Consider the following 24,219-nt stretch of genomic DNA (forward strand, 5'->3'; position numbering starts at 1 on the left):
TAAAGAAAAAAACAAAAAAACATTAAAAGGTTTCCATAACCTTTAAACTTAATTGCTTGTGTGGTCAATAAATTCTCCAGCATTTACCATATCCGTATACTTCGTTTCTTCCTCTGAAACCCCAATTTTGTTGCAATCTATCATTTCGATTATAATGGGGTGTAAACTAAGTTCAGCTAGTGTTTCCAGGATCAGTACTGGAAAAGTACTGCCACCTATGGTCACAAAGCTGTACTGCAGTTTAATGAAACATGGAGGGATATGTCAGCAAAAGACATTCCAAACACAAACATAATAAATTATGTTCTTTATTTTTGAAATAAAATTGGTAGCTAAGCAACGCAAAGTGGTTTTACTTAGGATCTGGGTTTCGTTTTACTTAAATGTCCTCGAAAAAGATCGTGCCCGTATTTTTTTTATTCTGTTTATATCCGGTAATGCTTTTTGCAGTTACATTTTTAATTTTAGAACAGTATAATACACAGATGTGGCCAAAATCAGAACAATCAAATTTAAAGGGAAATTTCACAAAAAATAATATATATCTTCAGATATGTCAACAGCAAAGCAGGTTTCTGAGCGCCCAAAAAAATTATGCTGAACTACAGAAGGGGGTGTTCTAAATTTGTTAGGGCTCACTGCGAAGATGGAAAAATGCTACCAGTATACACACTTTACCAGCATTCTACATGTAACACCTGACGATTTTATTTATAGGGCGGTTTAGGGGTGAGTAATAATATTTTTGGTAAAATCCTTATTGGTCTAGAGAGGTTTAGGGGTTTATTCCGAATAGCTCTGGTGTTCTAGGGTGATAAAGGAGTCACAGCAATATCTGTGGTTACGATTAATACCTAATATCCTTGGCGGTCTTCGGTTGCTTACAATTGACACCTAACATTTCTGGAGGACTGTTACTATCTGCGGCGGTCTAGGGCAGTAAAGAAATAACATGTACATTTAATTAGATTTTATGTCATCTAAATTGGTACAAAATTCTGTGCTGATGAACTTTATTATATGTTTTAATAGGGGTCGGAGTTCCATTTTTCTGATAAAGAGCTTTAAATCCCCTCCTTCCCTATACACAGCCATAGTTGTTCAATGATAATATTCTGGCTGCCTACATCTGCCACAAGGGGAAGCTCACTGCTTTCAGATTATATCTCCTATTAAACTAAATACTATCTGTATAAATCCCCATGTTAGGTGCTCCACCTAGTGGTGACTGCAGGCAGAAAGAATTGTTACTTCTCCTGAGCATCATTATTCCAGCACCTGAATAGGTCTCCTCTGCCTCTGGGTCCTGTAGCAATAGATATAGTTGTGGGCTTCACTCAGAATATGGTTTTATAAGAGACGATGACATGACAGGAGGTCCACACACTGAAATCTGTTGGTACTACCGTAGAAAGAAGTTAGGACATCAACCTTAGTGATGAGTAAAAATTAAGCACCTGGACGCTACTTTATAGATTGTAAGCTCCTACGGGGAGGGTTCCTGCCTAATGTATCTCGTAAACTCTGTTTTGACTTGTCTGTATCATACTTTCTTTTGTATTCTACCAATGCTATGCTATGTAAAGAACTACAGAAAATAATCCTGCTTTATAAATAAATGATCATTTTTCATCACTGTTTTAGCCATTTGCAACAATTCTGTGCTGCATTTATTATGCAAATGTGGTATTTGTAAGCGAAGGTCCAGTAATATAGATCCCCGATGCCAGCTGCAGTTCTTCCCTGTCACTCGGAATGTTTTTATCTGATGGGCACAATAAAAACCAGATATCAGAAGAACACAGATGAACACAAGGCAAAGCAGGGAGAAGTCAGTGCAGACTTTGCCTTTGTACTACGTCAAGGAAACACTTCATAACACGCTTTATGTCCGCAGATAGAACTCACTGTTCATTTTTCATCAGCACTCAGATTTCCTTTGCTTCTTCTACACCGAGCTGTAACACTTTTCAAGGGCAAATAGAATATTAAAGAAAAAAAAAAATGCTTGCAAGGCTCAGGCTTGTTAACAAAGAAGAATACCCTATTGCCTTAGTATATGTGGGGCATTTACAATTTTTTTTTTAACTGGTGCTTCAAGTTTATATACAGGAGAGCCTACACAGCGGACAATCTGAGCAAGCAGAGTTGCAGTGTTACTCATGTATAGCAGGGGTGGGGACCGTCCAGCCCGCGGGCCGTATAAGGCCTGCAAGATAATTTGGTCCGGCCGGACCTCACTCAGACCGCGCTGCCGCAGCGTCATTCGCTACTTGGCTCAAGTATGGCGGTGGTCTGAGTGAGGTCGGTGCGTTGGAGCCCGAGAGTGGATCAGTCCGGTTACCTGACCTGAGTCAGTGACGTGAGGTCAGGTGACCGGACTGGTCCACTCCCGGGTCGGCACAGTGAGGTCCGGTGACTGGACTGGTCCACTCCCGTACACAGCATGCCCCGACCACACTGTGACCGCCGTGTCATTCCCTCCTTAGCTCTATCTGCCCTGCTCACTCACTGTTGCATGCCGGCCCAAGAGTGGACCAGTCCTCTCTACATACCTGAGTCAGTCACTTGAGGTCAGGTGACCGGACTGGTCCACTCCAGGGCCGGCACGCATTGAAGACCTCCTCACTCAGACCGCCGCATACTCAGTACTTGGCTCCATCGCCCTCCTCCTGCTCCTGACCTAAAATTTAGAAACTTAGCTGTAGTGTAGACATGGGATAGGACTTGTCCTAAAAGCATGAAGTGCAGTCAGGTGACTATAGTTTTTTTTCCCAACAAGGACATTTATGATATAGCCTCAGAATAGGTCTTAAATGTCAGATAGATGCGGGTCCCACCTCTGGTACCCGCACCTATTTCTAGAACCGGTCCCCCTTAACCCCGTTCTACCTCTCTATGTTTTGGCTGACTTCCAACCATGAAGAACAAAACAGCGTAGCTTGCTGAGCTACGCTGTTTCCATTAGTCCCATAGAACTGAATCAGGGGCGTAACTAGGAAAGACTGGGCCCCATAGCAAACTTTTGACTGGGCCCCCCCTCCCCTGGGTGTCACACAACCCCCTCTTGTAGATAGTGCCTTTTTTACAGCCCCCCCCCTGTAGATAACGCCATACAGCCCCCCCTCTGTAGATAGCGCCATACATCCCCCTGTAGAGAACGCCATACAGCCCCCCCTGTAGAGAACGCCATACAGCCCCCCCCCCTGTAGAGAACGCTATACAGCCCCCCCCTCTGTAGATAGCGCCATACATCCCCCTGTAGAGAACGCCATACAGCCCCCCCTGTAGAGAACGCCATACAGCCCCCCCCCTGTAGAGAACGGCATACAGCCCCCCCCCCTGTAGGGAACGCCATACAGCTCTCCCCCTGTAGGGAACGCCATACAGCCACCCCCCCTGTGGGGAACGCCATACAGCGTTCCCCCCCCCTGTAGGGAACGCCATACAGCGTCCCCCCTACCAAAAAAATGCGACCTACAGTGTGTCCTACAAAATACATGTATCCCCTCTCCACAGGATCTCCACAGGATAGGGGATACATGAGTGATCGCTGGCAGCGATAGGGAGGACGGGGGACTGAAAGTCCCCTGAACTTCACCATGACAAACCTCTGACTTCCGGCGTCTGCGCAGCTCAATAAAAATGAAAGGAGCGCTGGTCACGCATGCGCACAAGCACGACCGATGCTCCATTCATTTCTACGGAGCTGCCGACACAGACCCCGGAAGTCCGAGGTTTGTGATGGAGAACTTCAGGGGACTTTCAGTCCCCCGTTCCCCCTTGTCAATGCCAGCGATCACACATGTATCCCCTGTCCTGTGTATATCCTGTGGAGAGGGGATACATGTCCTGTGGAGAGGGGATACATGTCCTGTGGAGAGGGGGATACGTGTCCTGTGGAGAGGGGATACATGTCCTGTGGAGAGGGGATACATGTCCTGTGGAGAGGGGATACATGTCCTGTGGAGAGGGGATACATGTCCTGTGGAGAGGGGATACATGTCCTGTGGAGAGGGGATACATGTCCTGTGGAGAGGGGGGGGGGGGGATACATGTCTTTTGCTCTATTTTGCGCCTTCAGGACCAGACACCGTTTAGCCATTTTTAGCACGTGTTAGTTAAATGGCTATAACTTTTTTATTTGTTGGGCTAACGACGTGATTTTTGCTACGTTTTTTCCGTAGACAATGCAGGTTTCATTTTTTATCGTTTTTATACACACCTTTTTTGCTATTTTAGAATTTTTATTCATAAAGTTTGAAAATAATAGTAAAAAAATAAGCTTTTTTACGTTTCAGCTATATTTTTTGGGTAATAACATAGTTTTACCCTAAAATAGACCTTTTATTTGTGATCGTCATTGTCTACCGTAAATTTTTATATATTACATGTCTATATTAGGGTAATTGGGTCAGCGCTAGCGTTACAACAATGATTGGCAGGGGGGAACGTTTTTTTTTTGGGGGTGGGTATTTTATGTGTATTTATTAATTAAATTTTTTTGCACTTTACTTTATTATTTTTTTATTACTATGGTCTGTCCCCCAAAGGTCAAAGACCACCTTTGGGGAACTTTATATATTTTTTTTCTTTCTTTTACACCATGTTTTTCCCCTGTAACTGGAGCTGCACAGCAGCCCCAGTTACAGGGGAAATCAGCCCTCTCATAGTGACGATTGTCACTAATAGGGCTGTGCCGGGTCTAGTAAGACCCAGCAGCAGCCTGCCACTAACGGCACCCGGCTATCATGTGACCAGTCACATGATCACCGGGAGGAATAGAGACCGCGCCGCTGCTGCTGTCTCTATTCCTGTACACAGCGCGCATTCAGCGCTGTGTACAAGTGATCAGAGAAGACAGAAGCAGCGAAAGGGTCCCCGGCAGTCACTGACAGCCGGAGACCAGACATTCAGCTGCCCGTTCGCGCGGGCAGCAAGTTAAAACCCGAGCCGTAGAAAGTCTATGGCTCGGGCTTTAAGGACCCTGACCGCAGGCCGTAAAAATACAGCCAGCGGTCGGGAACCAGTTAATGGCAGAGTGGGGAGATACCTCCCTGCTCTGCCGTAGTCGTGTTCAGTGGTGTCCCGCTGTAGTAGCCATAGCGGCTGCTAGCGGAGCCTCCGGCCATGGTGGGGGCCTGTGCCGGCGGGCGACACGGGCCCCCTCATGCCGCGGGCCCCGTAGCAGCCGCTACTGCTGCTACGGCGGTAGTTACGCCACTGAACTGAATAGTAGTTACGGAAACAGCGTAACTCGAATGCTTTGCTTCTTCCGTAACTGCCATTCACTACTATGGGAGTTACGGAAACAGCGCATCTCAGTGAGCTACGCTGTTTTCTTCTTCATGGTTGGAAATCAGCCGGAACAGAGAGAGGTAGAACAGAGTTTAGGGGTCCCAGAGGTGGGACTATCTGACATATCCTGTGGATATGTCATAAATGTCTCTGATGGGAAAACCCCTTTAAGTAAGTCGTCCTGCTGCAAGTTTTTTTCACAACTTACCATTGCAAAGAGTAGACTGCGCTCCAGACTGACCGATGCAGGAGCAACAATATCAACACCGGCCAACATCACACACCTCACCAAAGAGAAGCAGTTCCAGCCATCACATTAGGGGAGAGTTAATTAAATGTTTGACCAAATATAGCAGGCTCATTTTTAAGTTGATAATTTTGTATGGCCCGCAAATGATTTGATAAATATCCAAATGGCCCTTGGCAGAATTTTTTTTCCCCACCCCTGATGGAGAGGGACAAAGCAGCAGACCAAGGTTCTTATGAGATAGAGAGTGGATTTTACAGTAGCAGCAGAGTTGATACGATTTGAACTGCGTAAATGATTAACGGAAAAAGACGCTCAAAAATTAACCTGCATCGCGTTTTTTTAATCTCCAGCATGTCAATTGTTTTTGCGTAATCGCTGCTTTTTTTCTTGCGGGTTTTCCCCATTGAATTCAATGGGGAGGTAAAACCTGCAACAAATAGCAGATGTTGCGTTTTTTTGCAATGGAAAAGCAGCAAATCCACCGAAAAAAAACGCAACTCAGAAAAAAATTATCTTATACTTACCCAGAATTCTGTGTTTCTTCATCCGACCTGCTGGCATGACGTTTCATCAGAGCGTCATGATATCAAGACGCCGGAGGTAACTATTCTTTTTTTTTTCTCCCAGTGCAGTTTTCCGCAGTGGACATTCTGGTAAAAAAAACTGCACCACAATTTGGTGCTGATTTTCTGCAGGAATTCCCTACGGGCTCCAGGGCGGATACGCTGTGTGCTTTTAAGCAGCGTATGCGCCCTGTGTGAATATACCCTTAAGGTGGCCATACACCTCACATAGCGGTCGACTGACAGCTATTCCTAATGCCTTCCCTTCCTCCATGGCCGAGTGTGAATGTGTAATCAATGGGGAGAGGGGAATAAGCCACTGCTAGCCACCTTTGGCAGCGGCTTATTTCCCGTGAGAACAAAGGATAGGGCTTATTAAAATCCAACATGCCCGTTCCTTTTTTTCCCCGGCAACTGCCGTTGGGGGGAGAGTAGAGACACCCCATACACATAAAATCGTTGGCTGGTTCAGCCAACGTTCATGGGCATCTTTAGATTCTCAAGAAACAATGCTGCTGAGCTGCAGTCGCTGATCGTACCTGTGTCTTGCCTGGAGCAGTAAGCCGCAAACACAGAAGAAAATAAAGAGCAATTGTTTTCAAACATGTACTGCTAAACTTCTTCGATGAAAACAATGCAATTATACCCAAATAAGAAATGACAGATTGTAATTTATATGGGGATTTACACTGGGCAATTATCAACATTCATAGAACGCTCGTTGCCGATAATTGCCCTGTGTAAAAAGGGCTGCGATCAGTAGATGAATGAGCAAACGTTCATCCGCTGTTCGTATCGTTTTAAAAAAAAGTAAATTATTATCGTTGTCGGCAGCACATCTCCTGTGTAAACAGGGAGACGCACTGCCGAAATGATAATAATGTATGGGGACGAGTGAAAGGAGTAACGACTGCTCGTCCCCATCCATAGCTCCGCGTGACAGGATCAAACGAGCGCCGATCAACGATGTTTCGTTGATCGGCGCTTGCTGCACCGGCCGAGTGTCAACCGGGGTAAAAGGGCCTTTAGTGAGAACAGCCATAAGCACAGAAGATTTTCCAATGTAGCTGATAACCCACACTCCATGACAGATACTATAAATGATTAACTTATTTTATCATCCAAATTATCTGTGAACTTTATGTGGTGCGTGGCCAACAATGAAGACTGACGTGTCCTGGCCCTCTAAATCCGGTTATAGGTCACGCGAATAATAGACCTACTGATATTGTTTAGACTGAGGACTTTAATGGGGTTCTCTGCTTTTGACAAAGCCTTTTCATTAGAATAGTCCCACCAATATAAGCTGACCACAGGGTGCCCCGCTGATGGGACCCCTAGCGATCAGCTGTAATCTGTGGGGAAACCTGGCAGCAAGTGTTCAATTCTACTGCAGCACCACCACAGGTGAAATAAAGAATCACGGGTTGTCCATTTAATTCCTAGACATGCCAAGTTCTTCAGAATGAGAGCAACTCTTTGTCGTTGCTCTAATAGATGAGTGTCATCATCTATTAACTTAGAATAACCTAAAAGGATATTTAAAAATTATTTTTCTAAACTAGACAACCCCTTCAATGTGTATGGCTAGCTTTACTCACTTAAATAGCATAACATGTGCTGCTAGTTCCCCCGCAAATCACTGATGATCTTTTGGGGACCCAGCAGACACCCTGTGATCATCTTATCCTTAAGCGGAACTTTGTAACAAAATGTGATATTCAAAAGTTGAGAACCCCTTTAAGATTTTCTGATTAGGACAATGGGGGAGATGTATTAGGACTTGCACACAGTTTCAATCGATGAGCCAGTCATTCACACATTGCAGCATTTACCAGATTTATCGGCATAAAAAAGCAATTTTTTATGAATTTATGCCAGAAAACTGATAAATCTGCTCGACAGATATTAATAGTGAGATTATTATTACCATAAGAAGACCAAATGGGCCAGAACCAAATGGGCCAGAAACAAGGTTTTCATATGCATGTGCAGAAATTGTACAATTAAAAAAATTTTTTATTAATTTAAATCCTAAATGTAAGATTTCTGCTGTGACTTTTGGAGATGTCACCCATTCCTGTGAAGATATGCAGACTTCTAAAGACGATTGCTTGTTTCTAAGCAGGTAATTCCAATTTGTATGGCTGCCATATCTCCATCCATATTTCTACTCCACTGATCCAGAAGTCTGACTCCATGGCTTTTGGGAGACCATTTCATGCCTAGCTATTCAAGGTACAATTAATCTGATAATCTAAGCAAATAAAGGTGAAGACATAGCTAGTAAACAGGTAGTAAACTATTTTGTATGACTATTATGTGATGCACACAAAAAATGTCCTGTGATTGTTCATTGTTTCTGATTACTTACACGATAAAAGGCAGGAGATATTTTTGGACCATTGCCACATTACACAAACGACTGTCAACTTGGCTGTCTAAATCCTGCTGTACACGGTGAGATGTCTATAGCTGACCATAGATTTCAGATAGCTGTCGGCCGAATGATCATTCGGTAGACAGCTATTCCTCATGACTCCCCCATACACATGCACGCTCGTCTTGGCCCAGCGGGCATGTTTTTCATTACGGAGGAGTATAGTCACTGCCAGTGAAGTCTTCTCCTTGAAAACCAAAGGAACGGACAAGTTGCAATCCAACATGCCTGACCTTTCCCTTCCCCCGACATCTGTCGTTGGGAGCAAGTCGAGACACTGCCGTACACATTAGATGGTCGTCGGTCCCGCCAAAATCGGCAGGTTCAACCAACATACATCTAACGTGCATGGCCACCTTTACCGATACCCAAGATCTTGAGGCAGGGAAAATTAGAGTGATCTTAGCCCCTGGGCATTAAAGTTTATGGGGTCTTTACTAACCACTAGAGCTATGATACAATTGGGTTGGGTTAACATATTGTATTATAATGGATAATCCATGAATGGATAATGGAGAGTGCTGCACACAAGTGCGGTCGACACACCTCCACCTTTCAACCCCAGACAGGTTCCTCCATGCTAAAAGACATAATGGGACCCTGTTCTCTGACAGATGGAGTTCACAATGGTGGGACCCCCAACCTATCAGACATTTAGTGCATATCTAAGGGATATGCCATAAAGGTCTACTGTTGTGACTGACGAAGGAGCTATTGGCCCTCGCTGGTCATGGGACTTCTGTAAGTTTGCCCTTATCATGAAGCATCTACCAGCTCTAACACCCATCACAGTAAATCTGATCCTTCCCTTTTCGCGGATAAAAGGGAAGGACGCCATCATTCCAAAGGGATTTTACAACAAGCTGGAAAATCTGTTCTAATAATACCAAAGCATTTCTGATCCCCTACATGATTTAGTTCTTGGCCTGATGTCTGGATGATGTCAACAGCTCAAAGATCATAACTACTTTTTACAGTAGACTACTACTTCTCTCTGCTTAGCACTGATAATGGCCCAAAAAGAATAAGAAAGTGTCTCTATGTGTAGCAGCAGGGCCTGACATCATGATGTAATGTAATATGAGATAGGAACGGTTAAGGGAGTTCCACTGGATTTCACTTTCCCCAAAAATTAAAAGAGCTAACCATAATAATATGGTAAATACAGAACAATAAAGTAAGAGATATACAGAAAATATTTTAGTGCTCACTCTAAAACTACATTTAAAAATTGATAGTGGCCGTTTCTAAAAAATAAAATAAGAAGCCCGTTCTTTACCTTGATGTTACAGGCCTGCTCCATCAGTCTCCGAGCATTCTCCTCAGCTCTGTAACGTTTTGGCAACTGGACCCGGAAAAACTTTAATGCTCCTTCAAAATCAGCTTGTAGGAGGTCTTCCTTAGAAGTCTATAATCAAAAAAACAAGCACAATTAATTATTGAGTAAAAGACTAAGGACCAGTAACATTTTAGCATCTGCCAACACATTTACGTCTGGAAATTAGACATATTGGTATTAGTATTTGACTAGGATGCTCTAGTTTCACTCAAACCTGCTAATACTTGACAATTTTACCATCAGATTTTTAGTAAGTAATTCGAAAGTGACAATCAAAATGGATAAAGTTCCTATTGTCATTTTCTCAAAAATTGCCATAATTGAATCGAAAAATTGAAAAATCTCTGTAAGTAAAACAAACTCCATTAGCATAATTTCTGATAAACAAATATATGGCCATTTTTTATTTTTTGGGTAGAAATCCTCGAGGCCCATGTTCCTACTGTACGTCAATAGTGAACTACTGAAGCACAGGAGTGGACCTTTTCTTAAAAGGACACTGGTACTAATGAGCTATCTACTAATGTCTTGTCTTTAAAGTAGTTTTTACATATAGCTTATGGGACGTCTCTTTCAAAGCAGAATGGTAGCCGGCTGGGCGATCAGCTGATTGCTGCGGGTCCAGCTTCTCTAACCCCGGCGATCACAGCTGAAGCGGTGTCTGGCTATACATTTCCCTGCATCGGCAAAGTTTATGGCCTCCCATGTAATGCATGGACCTGCCAGAGGGGGAGCAGCCCTTACAGATAGCATATAATCAGGGTTGTTGTTGTGAGACAACCCCTTTATAGAAGCTCAAATACAATCCGAAGCAAAAAAAATAATAGAAAAAATGCAGGATTTGCCATAAATGTTTGATAGATATAGGTCCCACCTCGACCCTTGTCTTGCCTGGTGAGGTTGCTGCTGCATCCAGGCAGGAGTATAAATGGATAGGTGGTTGCGCGGTTCGCTCTATTCAATTCTATGGTAATTACGGAAACTGTTTCTATAACTCTGACAGACATTAATAGACATTCATCCTCCGCCTGGATGTGGCAGTCGCCCCATCGGGTCCTTGATTCTCAATATAAGTGGGACCCACATATAAAACACATATATGGAATATACATGCGGATATGCCATCAATGCCTGTTGGAACTACCCATTTAAATAATTTTTTTATATATTTTTAATAAAATGTCAAATATACAATAATTGTCCATTGTCAAAAGAGATCACCAAATATATCTCCTGTATTTTCTTTAAAACATTTCTTCCAAAACATGTTTTTCTGAATAAATATCTTGTATGATCTTATTTACATTGTTGCGGTGTATAGATTTGCAGTGTCTGTGAAACTAGAATTTTTTTTTCTAAAGAAGCAGCTTCTGAAGGAACATTTGTTTCTATTTTATTTTAGCCATTCATTCATATGGAGGGAATATGGATTGATTGACTAAAGTGTCTAAAACTATTTGTAGTAGAAGTAATAGAAGTTGTAAAATCATTGGGTTAATGTGGGCCAGCCATTTATCTTTCACTGACTTTCCACAGGGTAAATGGGGAATTTAAAGTTCTGACCACATAGAACAGGATATGTTATTGAAACAGGACTGTGTTCACACTGCCCGCCAAAAAGCTCCCGACGTATACAATGAACATGTCTATAGAGTTTTATGGTTCTGACATTTGCCAAAAGAATGTGCTTTAGGCATAAATGCAGGTGGTATGTGTCCGTATCCTTTTTTTTTTTTTAGCTGTATTGAAATGCGTAGTCGACTGTGTATTTCAATATAAAGAAATCTCACAAAACAGGATACCGCACATTATACGTTATTTTACAATGGGAGTCAATAGGTGACATACGCAACCGTATGCCCCTTTCTGTCATAAGCGTTCGTTTATTCTCTAGATAAATACCTGCAAAATAACATAGTACTAAAACAAAAAGCATGCGATACTTGTGGTGTTTTTTACATCCAGTCAAAGTTCCCTGTGTGAACAAAGCCTCAAAACTTATAATGCAAAATAATACAACAAAAACATCCTTTATTGCATTTGGTTCCTGTAATGATTGACATAGATTAGCGATCCTCAGGAAAGACTAAAGTCTAAAATAAAATGCTAGCATAAAATATAAAATATCACCTTGTTCCTTAATTAAAGGAGTCTCTTTCGGCTCAGTTTTCCATTTCGGAGCTCGAGAGATTCCGGATTATGTTGCAGTTTTGAGCTACTTTAAGACTTTCCAGACTATTGGATTCAATATTGGCTATATTTTTGAAGGTAATTGATAAAATGTGTTTTAAATCATATGATTCTCATGCTTGTAAGGCTTCGTTCACATCTGCGTCGGGGTTCTGTTCATAGGCTCTGTCAGACCTTTCCGTCAGGGAAACCCATGAACGAAAACAGCCGGAAACCAATTACAACGGAAGAATTACAATTTAAAACAATGGTAATGCAGACGGAAGCTATGGTTTCGGTTTGTCTTTCCGTTCATGGGTTCCTCCGACGGAAAGGTCTAATGGAACCAGACACTAATGTGAACGAGGCCTAAGGCACCTTTTGGATTTTACACAGCACCATTGAATTATTCCCTTAACAGGACGGAGCAATTTTGACAATACAAGTTAATTAAATCTCCGGCCATATACTCTGTCATCTAAGTGTTCAGGGAGGCTCTGTGGGGTCCTCTGACTTTTTGACAGAAGGGGAAGCTTGGAGGCTAATCGGGCAAAAGAAAGAATTCTCTCCTCCAAGGGTTTTTCCGAGTTTGGAAAAAAAGGTAGGGGGGGGGGGGTGGGGTGGCCATAAAACAATAAAAGAGCCATTACTTACCTGACAGATCAACCAGCGTTCGAGCGCAGATGATCCGGTGCACCCAGTCGCTCTTTGGTGACAGTGTTGCATTGATGAAATGCACGTATACCCGTATGATTGCTGCAGCCAATCACTAACCTCAGTGGTATACGGCACAAGATCACTGAGGCAAGTGATTGGCTGCAGTCATCACCTGGGTATAAAGGAATGTCATCGCTGCAGCACTGTCAACAAAGAGTGGCAGGGTGCACTGGAGTGGCTGCGCAGGAGTTTCGTGGGATCGGTCAGGTGAGAAATGGCTCTAATTGTTTCATGGCATTTCCCCTCCTTTCTTCCCGAACGTGGAAAGCCCCTTTAAAGGGGTTGTCTGCTTTAAACAATACATTCTTGTTTAAAGTGTCCCATGACCATAAGCAGATCACAAAGTGTCAGCAGGGAATCCCGGTGATCAGTAATAATCTGTAGGGAAATCTGGTAGCAAGAATTCAAATATCCTGCGGTGCCACCACAGGGGAAATTGAGCATTACACAGTGATGTAGAAATGAGTTTAAAGCAATGAGTTGTCTGTGTAGTGTAGGACCGGACAGGTCCTGCTATTTGTAACCACTCTGGCTGAGATGAGGATCCTGAACAGGGGACCCCACTCTATTAGTTCTGAATTCCCCAATAGGGTATATGAAAATATATTCTCTAACAACCCCTTAAAGGAATCCCGCTACAGGTTTTCCCAAATTTCCAGTCACATACTGCAGCTTGTACTCTGTCAACTGTTTAGAGAGGCTTTCATAATTCCTGCCAGGACCCTACTGCCACTGTGACCACTCAGGCTGCCATAAACGTCACCTTTATTCTGTTGATAATACCTCCAGGTGATCAGGATGACTTCTATTACAAGTAAATAAACTTTGAAGGGGCTCCAAACTGGAGCTTCACTTTATTTCCCTTAATCTGGCATTTATAGGACTAATTATTGTGAGATTGGCGGAATATTGGGACCATTGTATATAATATGAAGATGACATGACTATGATATGATATTTGCACATTCATTGCCGGCCGTCCAAAGGTAATCTATAGCTCTTTTAAACTTTATTCTGTTGCTTCCTATTGTTGAGCTCCTGCTTCTTTATTTATCTAATCATTTTGGGCATTTTCACAGATTTAGGACTTTTCTGACCAGACCAGAGGACGCTCCTGACCATTAGGTGCCAAAACGATATATTTTCTTGTTTTATTTTAATGTCAGTTTTTTTAAAACACATTTATAGTTATTACTTGGCGGGCCAGATAAGTCACATATGTAAAGATAAAATGGGTGTAAAATGAGCCAGACCCAATACATAGCTCAGCAGAATTTCGCAAGCTGAATAGCAGGTATGGATTATTCTGGTATCACTGGTGATAAACCAACTCACCAGATCAGAGTATCAATAAAGTGATTGCCCAGGGTTAGAAAAACATGGCTACTTTCTTCCAAAAACAGCACCACACCGGTCCATGGGTTGTGTTTGGTATTGCAGCTCAGCTCTATTGAAGTGAATGAGGAACTGCAAGACAATTCACAACCTGTGGACAGGTTTGGTGCTATTTTTTAGAAGAAAGCCACCATGCTTTTATAATCCTGGACAACCCCTTTAAGGACAGCTCTTGTCCTCAGAAACCCTTCAAATGGGAATCTCAGCATTAGCATAGGAATGCCAGGCGACAGGCCAATGAATGATTAAAAAAATGACGTCAGGGCCAACTAGGATTCGCTCTTCTCGCCGGTGATTTTTATGGTTATTTTGGTTACAGACATTTAGGACAGAGTACTGAATAAGACTTATAAATTGTATGAGCCCCCTAGGCCTTCTCACCCCTCCTAATACATATCTCAATCCATTCCAATGAGGAAATACATCATTTATCGGTTAATGGCCACAGGGCAACAGTTGGAGAGGACAGACAGTGGACAGGGCTGGGTCACTGGTTTGGCACGCAGAAGAGTGCTCAGAAAAAGCTGGTGACATACAACAAAGTCATGCAGAATGAAAACATGCAGACCCGGCTTCCCCCCGGGCAAAAAAAAAAAAAAATGACGATGCAACAAGTCTCTCACCGCCAGAAGTCGGGGTACAAACAAACGATGCCCCATGCCCAGAAGCTCCAGGACGCGACAGGCGTACTCGTTGACAAAGTTCTTCTCATCCTGAATATCCTGGGACTTTTTGACAGGAGGGGAAAGCTTGGGGGATGGCGATTCAAAAGAAGGAATCCTTTCCTCCATGGGGGTCTTTAAAGAAACCCCCCTACTTTTAAGAAGCTGAAGAAGGAACGCTAGCAAGTGAAATGGCGTGGTGTTGCATATAGAATGTCAGCGCTGGGCATCTAGAACATGGTAGTGCCAGTCTGCTTCACTGCATATGGAAGTATCCTTAGGAGGGACACAACCAGACATCCATTACGAAGCGTAACATGTGTGTAGAAAAACCTAGGAATGGATCTATAATAAACATAAAGGCACCAATTAATCTAGAAATAAAAACAGCAGCATCTCTGAGAGGGCAGGAGCCGGCAGTGAGTGCAGGGGAAGGATCAGGGCCCGGCTTCTGTAAGTGTGTGCTTGGCTGGAGCTGCAGGAGCGAGCGATGAGATCACTGCATCCACAGACGCTGCTGCTACAGCCTCTCATCATGAATCAGTAATGAAGGAGGGAAGAAGGGAGGTGAATGAGCCTGGAAGGAGGGAGGATGCTTCTAAAGGATGCTGTAATCATAAACCAATAGAAACCCCCGATCCCTTATCACCCCCCCACCCTTTTTCTCCACCTTCCCCGTCTCAGCTCATGCCATCCCTCACCTCTTATTTTTATCCCACAGTTATTGACACAGAATTATTTTATAGGAAGTGGCTCCTACATTAATGTCAATTACATTGTAATTTAAAAAAATAAAATAGAAAATATCCTACATTGTACTCCAGTGCAATCATTTAGAGAGCGGCATTATACAAAGTTGTGGTATCCTGGAAAACGAGCGGCTTGTAGTTTATGCCTCTGATAACGGTTTTGCAGTATCTCCAGATCATTTCAGGGCTCGGGTGGGGAGTTCAGGGAGCCACTAGGTATATCCCTGACACAGACATGGCAGAACAGTGGGAACTAATACAAGGGCTCCCCCTGGTGTCACACTTAAGATTCACCATCAAGCTAAAAGAAGTGAGAATGACACAGAAGTATAGGACTTTTTGTAGCGCTACTGACTAATTTTAACTCTTAAGTGACGCAGTCCTCAAGATTGCATGCAACCTAAAGTATTCATTTGGACTGCAGCTGTAGCTTACCTCCCAACTTTCAAGTATTACAAAAAGGGACAGCAGATGCCACGCGCTAAGTGCGCCACAGCAATTTTTCCCCGGTTAAGCCCCGCCTCTAAGCCCACCCAATCCCCACCCATACACATCCAGTTCAGCCCACACAGTATCATGTTCCCTTAGTGCCTCCCCAGAGTATAATGCTCCTATAGCTGTCCCCACCCAGTATAATGCCCCCATAGCTGGCCCATACAGTATAATGCCCCATAGCTGTCCCCACCCAGTATAATGCCCCCATAGCTGCCACCACACAGTATAATGCCCCATAGCTGTCTCCACCCAGTATAAAGCCCCCATAGCTGCCCCATACAGTATAATGCCACCACAGATGTCCCATACAGTATAATAAACCAAAGCTGCCCCCACACAGTATAATGCCCCAATAGTGCCTAATTAAAAATTAAATACTCGCCTAACCCCATTCCCACGACAATTGGAGGAGATCCCTCTGCTCCTCCGGTCTGTGGTTTGAGTGGCTCAGTGCAGACAGGCGCAATGACATCACTGTATCGCACCTGTCTGTGTCGAGCTGCTCATGGCTGGCGCTACATAGTGAATGGTGGAGCAGGGAGCTGATAGCTCCCTGCTTGACCATTGGATTCAACTGTATCTGCGACCTGAGGACGCAGATACAGTTGAAACCAGAACATACAATCGGCTGCCCAGGACAGCCGTACACCGACCGGAATCTGGAACTGTCCCGCTGGATCCAGGATGGTTGGGAAGTATGGCTGTAGATCAATAGTTAAAATCATTTAGTAGTGCTACAAAAAGTCTAGGTGTAGCTCTGGCCTCAAACGCGGTTCTATATGATGCTAAAGCTCCCTTCTCAAAAATGTGTTGCCTACGTTTAGATCTGGCTGCTGTGGCATTTGATTACATAAGCACAGTGGTATACGCCCCATAGAGTCAGACCACGCCACTGCTATCTGGCAGGGAGGTGAGAGGAGGGGACCGGCGCTGATCTCCTCCTGCTACCCCACATAGAATTATTGCATTTTCCTACAGCCACCACTAGGGGGAGCTTAGTGCATAGAGATTTTTACAGCTTTTATTGAGTTCAATGGTAGCTGTATACTTTCATATGCACTGAGTAACCCGTTGCGGTGGATGCAGGCAGACAGTTTTAGTATGTACTTTGTGAAGGGAAGCAGGGGAGTTTGAGTTAAATGGGGAGGTTTATCAATATATTTTTGATAGTTGTCTCATGTAAATACATTGAAAAATATGGTGTTCAGACACAGCCCCATATTTAAGAAGGATTTGTTCCACTTTTTTGGACATACGAGTTGGGTAAAGTTGGCGTGACTTCAGTCCTGCAAAGTGCAGCTTTTTTTTTTTTTTTTTCAATTAAACAATTCCTCCACTTTTCTACTTAGAAAAGCTTTGGAAAAGGTTCGACATGATGTTTTTAGCTTAATGTGTACATCCACTTTCAGGTAAAACTTATATAGTGTGGGGTAGTGTGACCTATAATCGGTTTTCTAAATGACTAGGGCTACTGATTTTGCGTCGATTAGCAGCACGGACTGCGTAAAGTCCATACTGCCGGCTGCTCGGAACTCTTCAGTAGGAGACAGAGCGCCCTGCTCGTCTCCATGACTACTTTGTCCATAACGACCGTCAGCGCTACACGTTAGCATGGTCAGACTTACGGGTATGTGACCTGTGCTCATGGCGCATCAGCCACCTCTGCAAAGGGAGTGACTCAGCAGCATTTTGTGACCACTAGAGATTTTAATATAAATTGTAAATTATTGTTATTAAATCACACATGGAGCTGTTACTTGGTGACTGTAGGTTAGTATTATTTGAGCACCGTATGGTAAGGTGGCCATAAGCATTAGATGTATGTAGGCTGAACCTGCTGGTTTTGGTGGGACTGGCCGACTATCTAATGTGTATGGTGGTGTCCTGAAGGGTCGGGCATGTAGGATTCTAACATGCCTGTTCCTTTTGTTTGCAAGAAGATAAGCCGATGCCAGAGAAGTTTGGCAGCGGCTTTCTCCTTCTCACTATTGAGAACACATGAACGCTCGGCCAAGCCAAGCGTGCATGTGTATGGCGGAGTCAGGAGGAATAGCTGTTGGCCAAATGAGGCTTTGACGGGGGGGGGGGGGATATGCTGCTGATAAACTATAATTTTTATATCATCATAAAAGATGCGATCAATGACAAAACTAATTATCGTTCAATCGCTTGACAAGGTAACATGGGGCAATGATCGGGGAACATATGTTCATCCGAACAATCGTTCGGGTGATTATTGCCTCGTGTAAAAGGCCCTTCAAGAAGACCTGTCACCAGTTTATTAATTCTCTATCTCCTAACTAATCTAATAGGCGCTTTGTCACTGATAACTACAGTGTGATTTGTTTTAAAAAACATTTATTATTTTAGAAGTTATGAACTTTTTTCTAAATATGTTAATGTGGCTCTAATAGCCAAATAGGAGGTGACTCTTTATTTTCCCTCTCGGCGGTGTAATGTTTTCTATATCACGCTGTCCAATCAGCTTACAGCTTCTCCCCCTTCCCTGCCCAGCAACACAGGGTGATCATATAGTATACAGCTTCCATTCCCGACTGTGTTTTCAACAGGTGATATTTCCGGTTGTTTCACATCTAGAACTGCGATCCTGGTGTCATGAAATTAGATTATAATCTCCTCTTTCATATGCCACCAGGTGGTCCACATCCCGAGATATGGCTATCTGCAGTGATCCCCCTTCCCTCCAGCCTCCGTCTCTCACGCTGTGTGAAGCAGCTTCATGCTGATAGGTCAGAGGCTGTCAGGGAGCTCCACCTCAGGAGAATCGCTAATGTTACCTCCCAATTGTCTAATAAAGGCTCATTTACATATTTAGAAAAAAGCTCAAAACTTTTAAAATAATCAGCATTTTGGGACACAATTTCCACTATCATTATCAGTGTGACAGCGCCTATTAGATTAGCTGGGAGATAGGGAATTACTAAACTAGTGACAGATCCGCTTTAACGGTGTACCCCTAACCAAACTGGAAACTTTCTTTCAACTTGCAGCATACAAATAAAAAGATTTTAAAAAAACCATTGTCTTCTGTGTAGTCACTATTAGGTTTATTAAAAATAGTATAAAAGTGTAACTAAATAACCATGTAATATAACAACTCAGTGGTTACAGGACTCTGCAAGTGCCACATGTGTGCTATGACAGTGCAGATCTCAATGATCTTATATATGTCTTTCCAGGTTTTCTATTTCCTAGGGAGAAATTACTAGACCAGGTGATTTATCGTCCTGCTCAGCTCGGTGCACTGACATGCACAACCTAGTTTGGAGCCATGCTAAAAGAATACAACCCTGGTTCACCGTCATATCTGCACCCTGGAGCTTCTGTAATCCAATCATAGAACTGGGAGCGCACGGAGAGAAGGAGAGCGTGTAATGTGGGATCGGAGGAATCACTCTGAATGGCACTTTGTCTTGCAGGGTAGCAGAAGATGAAATGATCATGCAATAAAATAAGTCACACAATCCTGTCCTAATTTTATTTGCTCCATTGAAAGTTAAAGAGGCTCTGTCACCAGATTTTGCAACCCCTATCTCCTATTGCAGCAGATCGGCGCTGCAATGTAGATAAGAGTAACGTTTGTTTTTTTTTTAAAAACGAGCATTTTTGGCCAAGTTATGACCATTTTTATATTTATGTAAATGAGGCTTTCTAAAGTACAACTGGGCGTGTTTAAAGTTATGTACAACTGGGCGTGTATTATGTATGTACATCTGGGCGTGTTTACTACTATTACTAGCTGGGCGTTCTGACGAATCAGCATCATCCACTTCTCTTCACAACGCCCAGCTTCTGGCAGTGTAGACACACAGCGTGTTCTCGAGAGATCACGCTGTGACGTCACTTCCTGCCCCAGGTCCTGCATCGTGTCGGACGAGCGAGGACACATCAGCACCAGAGGCTACAGTTGATTCAGCAGCAGCATCAGCTTTTGCAGGTAAGTAGCTACATCGACTTACCTGCAAACGCCGATGCTGCTGCAGAATCAACTGTAACCTATGGTGCCGATGTGTCGTCGCTCGTCCGACACGATGCAGGACCTGGGGAAGTGACGTCACAGCGTGATCTCTCGAGAACACGGCTGTGTCTGCACTGCCAGAAGCTGGGTGTTAACGAAGAGAAGTGGATGATGCTGATTCGTCAGCATCATAAACTTCTATTCACAACGCCCAGCCAGTAAAAGAAGTAAAAACTCCCAGATGTACGCACACAATACACGCCCAGTTGTACTTTTACTTTAAACACGCCCAGTTGTACTTTAGAAAGCCTCATTTGCATAAATATAAAAATGGTCATAACTTGGCCAAAAATGCTCGTTTTTAAAAAAACAAAACGTTACTCTTATCTACATTGCAGCGCCGATCTGCTGCAATAGGAGATAGGGGTTGCAAAATCTGGTGACAGAGCCTCTTTAAAGGAGTTTTCCCATAAAACATTCTAGGACTAGGTTTCATACCTGCCTTAAAGGGGTTTTCCCTCAAACAGATGTATCCCCTATCCACAGGATAGGGGATACATGTGTGATCGCTGGGGCTCCGACCATGGAGACCCCCAGCGATGAGGAGAATGGGGGACCGAAAGTCCCCCGAAGTGCTCCATGAGAATGGAGCGCTGGTGCACATTCTCGATCAGAGCTCCATTTCTATGGAGATGCCGGAGACAGCGGTACCGGAAGTCCCATAGAAATGAATGGAGTGCTGGCCAAGCATGCGCACCAGAACTCCATTCTCATGGAGTACTTCGGGGGAATTCAGGTCCCCCGTTCTCCTCATCGCTGGGGGTCTCAGCGGTCAGACCCCCAGCGATCACACATGTATCCCCTATCCTGTGGATAGGGGATACATCTGTTTGTAGGAAAATTCCTTTAAGGGTGGTACCAAACCTAGTCATAGAAGGAACGCATGGAGTAGTGACTGCTGTTACAGTTGGTACTTTGTCTTTTCAGGAATATTGATATACGTTGGCTATACTTAGTGTTGATACTGCCAGACGGTGTAGGGAAGCAACCCATTAATAAGGTGAATATTTAAACAATTTATTCATACATTTCCAGCAGGAATAACAGAGGAATGGCACAATGTAGAGTTCTAAAAAAAGATACTCCAAAATTGTTGTTTCATGAGGAATACAAGTAATACTAAAACAGATATTTTAGAAGAGATGACATGTCCTCTCTAATTCATGACTTAAAGAGACTGTTCAGTGTGACAGTCACTTTCCATCTGATGTCAGCGCTGAAAGCTATATTCAGGCATGACATCTTTGCCTCAATAGGATCTAAAAGCTAAAGTTGCTACTGTGATCCCTGTACTAGTCATGGCGATCAATGCTCCCATAACTTCAGACAATCAATTCCCCGCAGCCGCTGCCCCATAGACAGCGCCAATGCCTATATGTAAATGAATGAGTAAACTGGCACAGCTGATGAAGTTACTCAGCAGCATTTTCCCGTCCGTTCCATTCTGAAAGGGGTACTGTGGGAGAACAGAGGAGGGGAGTTGTCCCCCCCCCCCAATGTTTTATAAACCCCAGGGTGGGGGTGGGTTTGGGGGTCAGAAAGACCACACTCCTATATGGTTCCTGTCATTACATTACATGCAGATGAGAAGACGTGCTCCTTCCTCAGCAGCTGAAAACAGAAGGGGGTTCAGTCCTACTCTCACAATTACACAACTATACCCCCAGGGTCTAAGAGGCTCCAGATGAGGAAATAAGCTTAGCTAATTGTAAGTATGGGACCTACTGATGCAGGAAGGTACAGTGCTGAATAAGGAGGATGAGGCGGCCAAGTTTTCCATACTTTGCATTTGTAATTTATTTAAGGCCAGGAGCGAAGTAGCTAAACAATAAATAAATCAACAGTATTCATTAAGTTTACAGATTGGGCACGATGCAGCGCGAACGTCCTCAGCGAAACCTGCAGAGATATATATCCACCAACAGATGAAAGTCACCTGAAGGTGAAGAAGATGCGAGCCATGCTCTGTGTGCTTAGGTATCGTGCAGACCAGATATTATCATCAGAACTTTCTTATGTAGCTTTACTACTTGGAGACAATTATATGGAAAAGATGCTAAAACTCTTCCAAAAATGGTTTTAGATTATAGCGCAAAAGTAGGATTCAGTAGGGGGCGTAAACTATTGGGGGCGCAGAGTAGCAGTTGTAACTGGAACCGGAGGGGGGCAATAAAGGCCTCACAAGACAACACCAGTATTATAAATGGCACATGGAGGGGGCCTCCATTTACAGATTATGCATTGGGGCAAAGGAACCTTAAAGGGTTTTTTTCACAATATTAAATGATTACCTGTCCACAGGATAGGTGATAATTTTCTGAATGATGTGGGCCCCACCGATTATGAGAACGAGGGTCTTGAACCTTCGTGCCTTGTCACTGTTCGACCACAGTGAGAACATTGAATGGAGCGGTGGTCGAGCAGTGAGGAGGAATGGGATCCCCGTTCTTACGATCGGTGGGGTCATGGTGACATGTCAGAAGTTTTGATCAAAACCCTTTAAGTAACGTCTCTGGGAATCAGTCAAAGCTAAACTGATATACTTAATTAAAAGGGTATTCCAGTTTCAGCAAACATAGCTCAATCATTCCATAATTAAAAGCTCTGCAGTTTTCTCATATACTTTTTGTATCCGTACTTCATGATTTTCAAGATCTCTGCTTGCAGTCACGTAATTGGTACTTTCATTGACTACTTCCAGAGGATGAAAATCTGTCCTGTTCATGTGATGATCATACAGGTGCACGACACCTTACAATAGAAAGCTTCGATAACTCCACTGTAACGTGCTGTGCACCTGTGTATCCATCGCATGACCAGGACAGATTTTCACCCTTTGGAAGTAAACAATGAAAGTTCTCATTACTTCAAGCAGAGATCTTGAAAATCATGACGTGTACAGTGACTGATACACAACTATTAATTATATCATTTAGACGTTTTATTTGCTGAAACCGGTAATCCTACTAACATAGGCTCTTGACCTTTTGGCCCCATGGTATCGTCATGAGTTTGTTCACATTATGCTTTCCTTGGGTATGTATAAAAATGGTTGAAAACTCTATTAAATGTACAACTGCGAAAATGTGATAAGTTTCATTTGGCTATATACAAGACATATTTTAGGACCCTCAGTATGACATCACTACTGCATCTGTATGATGTCACTGTCTGACCTCAGGACTGTCTGTATGACGTGTTATTACATCACGACTATATGCATGACATCATGACTACTTGTATAGAACGTCACATCAGGACAGTGTGTATGACAATTTTTCTGTATCTACTGTATGACACGTCACATCAGGGCAGTACTGCTTTGGCAAAATGGTTCCTTTATAATGTTGGTAGAGCTAATGGAGAACCCACCACTGTTTTAGGTTGTACTGGAAGCGAAGGGTGCGTGCTGCAGCCCTATCACCAGTATTTCATGCAGCCAAAACATGAAGCTAACACAGTCGATAGTGAAGGCCACTCTGACATCTCCAGTGTAGCCCTTACGCATCTATTCAATATAGAGAATCAACAAAAACCATTGACTGAATGTTACGTACCTTTAAAAGAGCCAGTGCCACCTGGAAGATGATAGCTAGACCCTGAGAAGAGGGAAAAAAGGGTTAATAAGAAGAGCAAAGTCATTATTATATGTCACACATGAATACAGTCCTGATAGTAGACCTCATGATCATCATATAACCACTATTCAGCATCCTCTGTCTACAGCATTTAGTACCTGGCAATTCAAAGTGTGCAGACACCCACATAACAATTCTTTACCCCGATTAACCTAACCAGACATGTGTCAAGAGGACCCCTGCAGCCCATTTTACTGTTTCATCCTGGCGCCCGTGACTCCACGCCATTTGAGTGTTCTGACCACACTGAGGACCTCGAAAGAAGCGCGTGCAACTATCCGATGCCTGCAAGTATTCCAACCACAAGCCATATCTTGAATAAGTGGACTCCTGCTACACACTCATTTCCCCTACACAATGGAGATGACTGCGCCATCTTTTGGATTATCCTCTGACCTAGGACTCCTGCCTATTCTTACCTTTGACCGGAGGCAAAAAAAATCCCTTTCTGCCAAACAGAACTGC

The 24,219-nt window shown here is 43.5% G+C and overlaps 1 protein-coding gene across 4 annotated transcripts in view; it reads right to left on the reverse strand.

Moving 5' to 3' along the window:
- Positions 1-24,219, reverse strand: part of RABGAP1L (RAB GTPase activating protein 1 like) — a 237,701-nt gene that overhangs the window by 36,196 nt on the left and 177,286 nt on the right. For 2 of the 4 annotated variants that reach the window (XM_075833054.1, XM_075833055.1), the window contains exons 18-19: positions 23,674-23,715; positions 9,831-9,959 (exon numbers count right to left, since the gene is read on the reverse strand). In XM_075833054.1, coding sequence (XP_075689169.1) covers positions 9,831-9,959; positions 23,674-23,715 — 171 coding nt within the window. Of the gene's footprint in view, positions 1-9,830; positions 9,960-14,794; positions 15,365-23,673; positions 23,716-24,219 lie in introns of those variants that run through there. The other 2 variants (XM_075833058.1, XM_075833057.1) reach the window with 1 other exon arrangement.

Source organism: Rhinoderma darwinii, chromosome 7, assembly GCF_050947455.1.
Source record: "Rhinoderma darwinii isolate aRhiDar2 chromosome 7, aRhiDar2.hap1, whole genome shotgun sequence".
Lineage (NCBI taxonomy): Eukaryota > Metazoa > Chordata > Amphibia > Anura > Rhinodermatidae > Rhinoderma > Rhinoderma darwinii.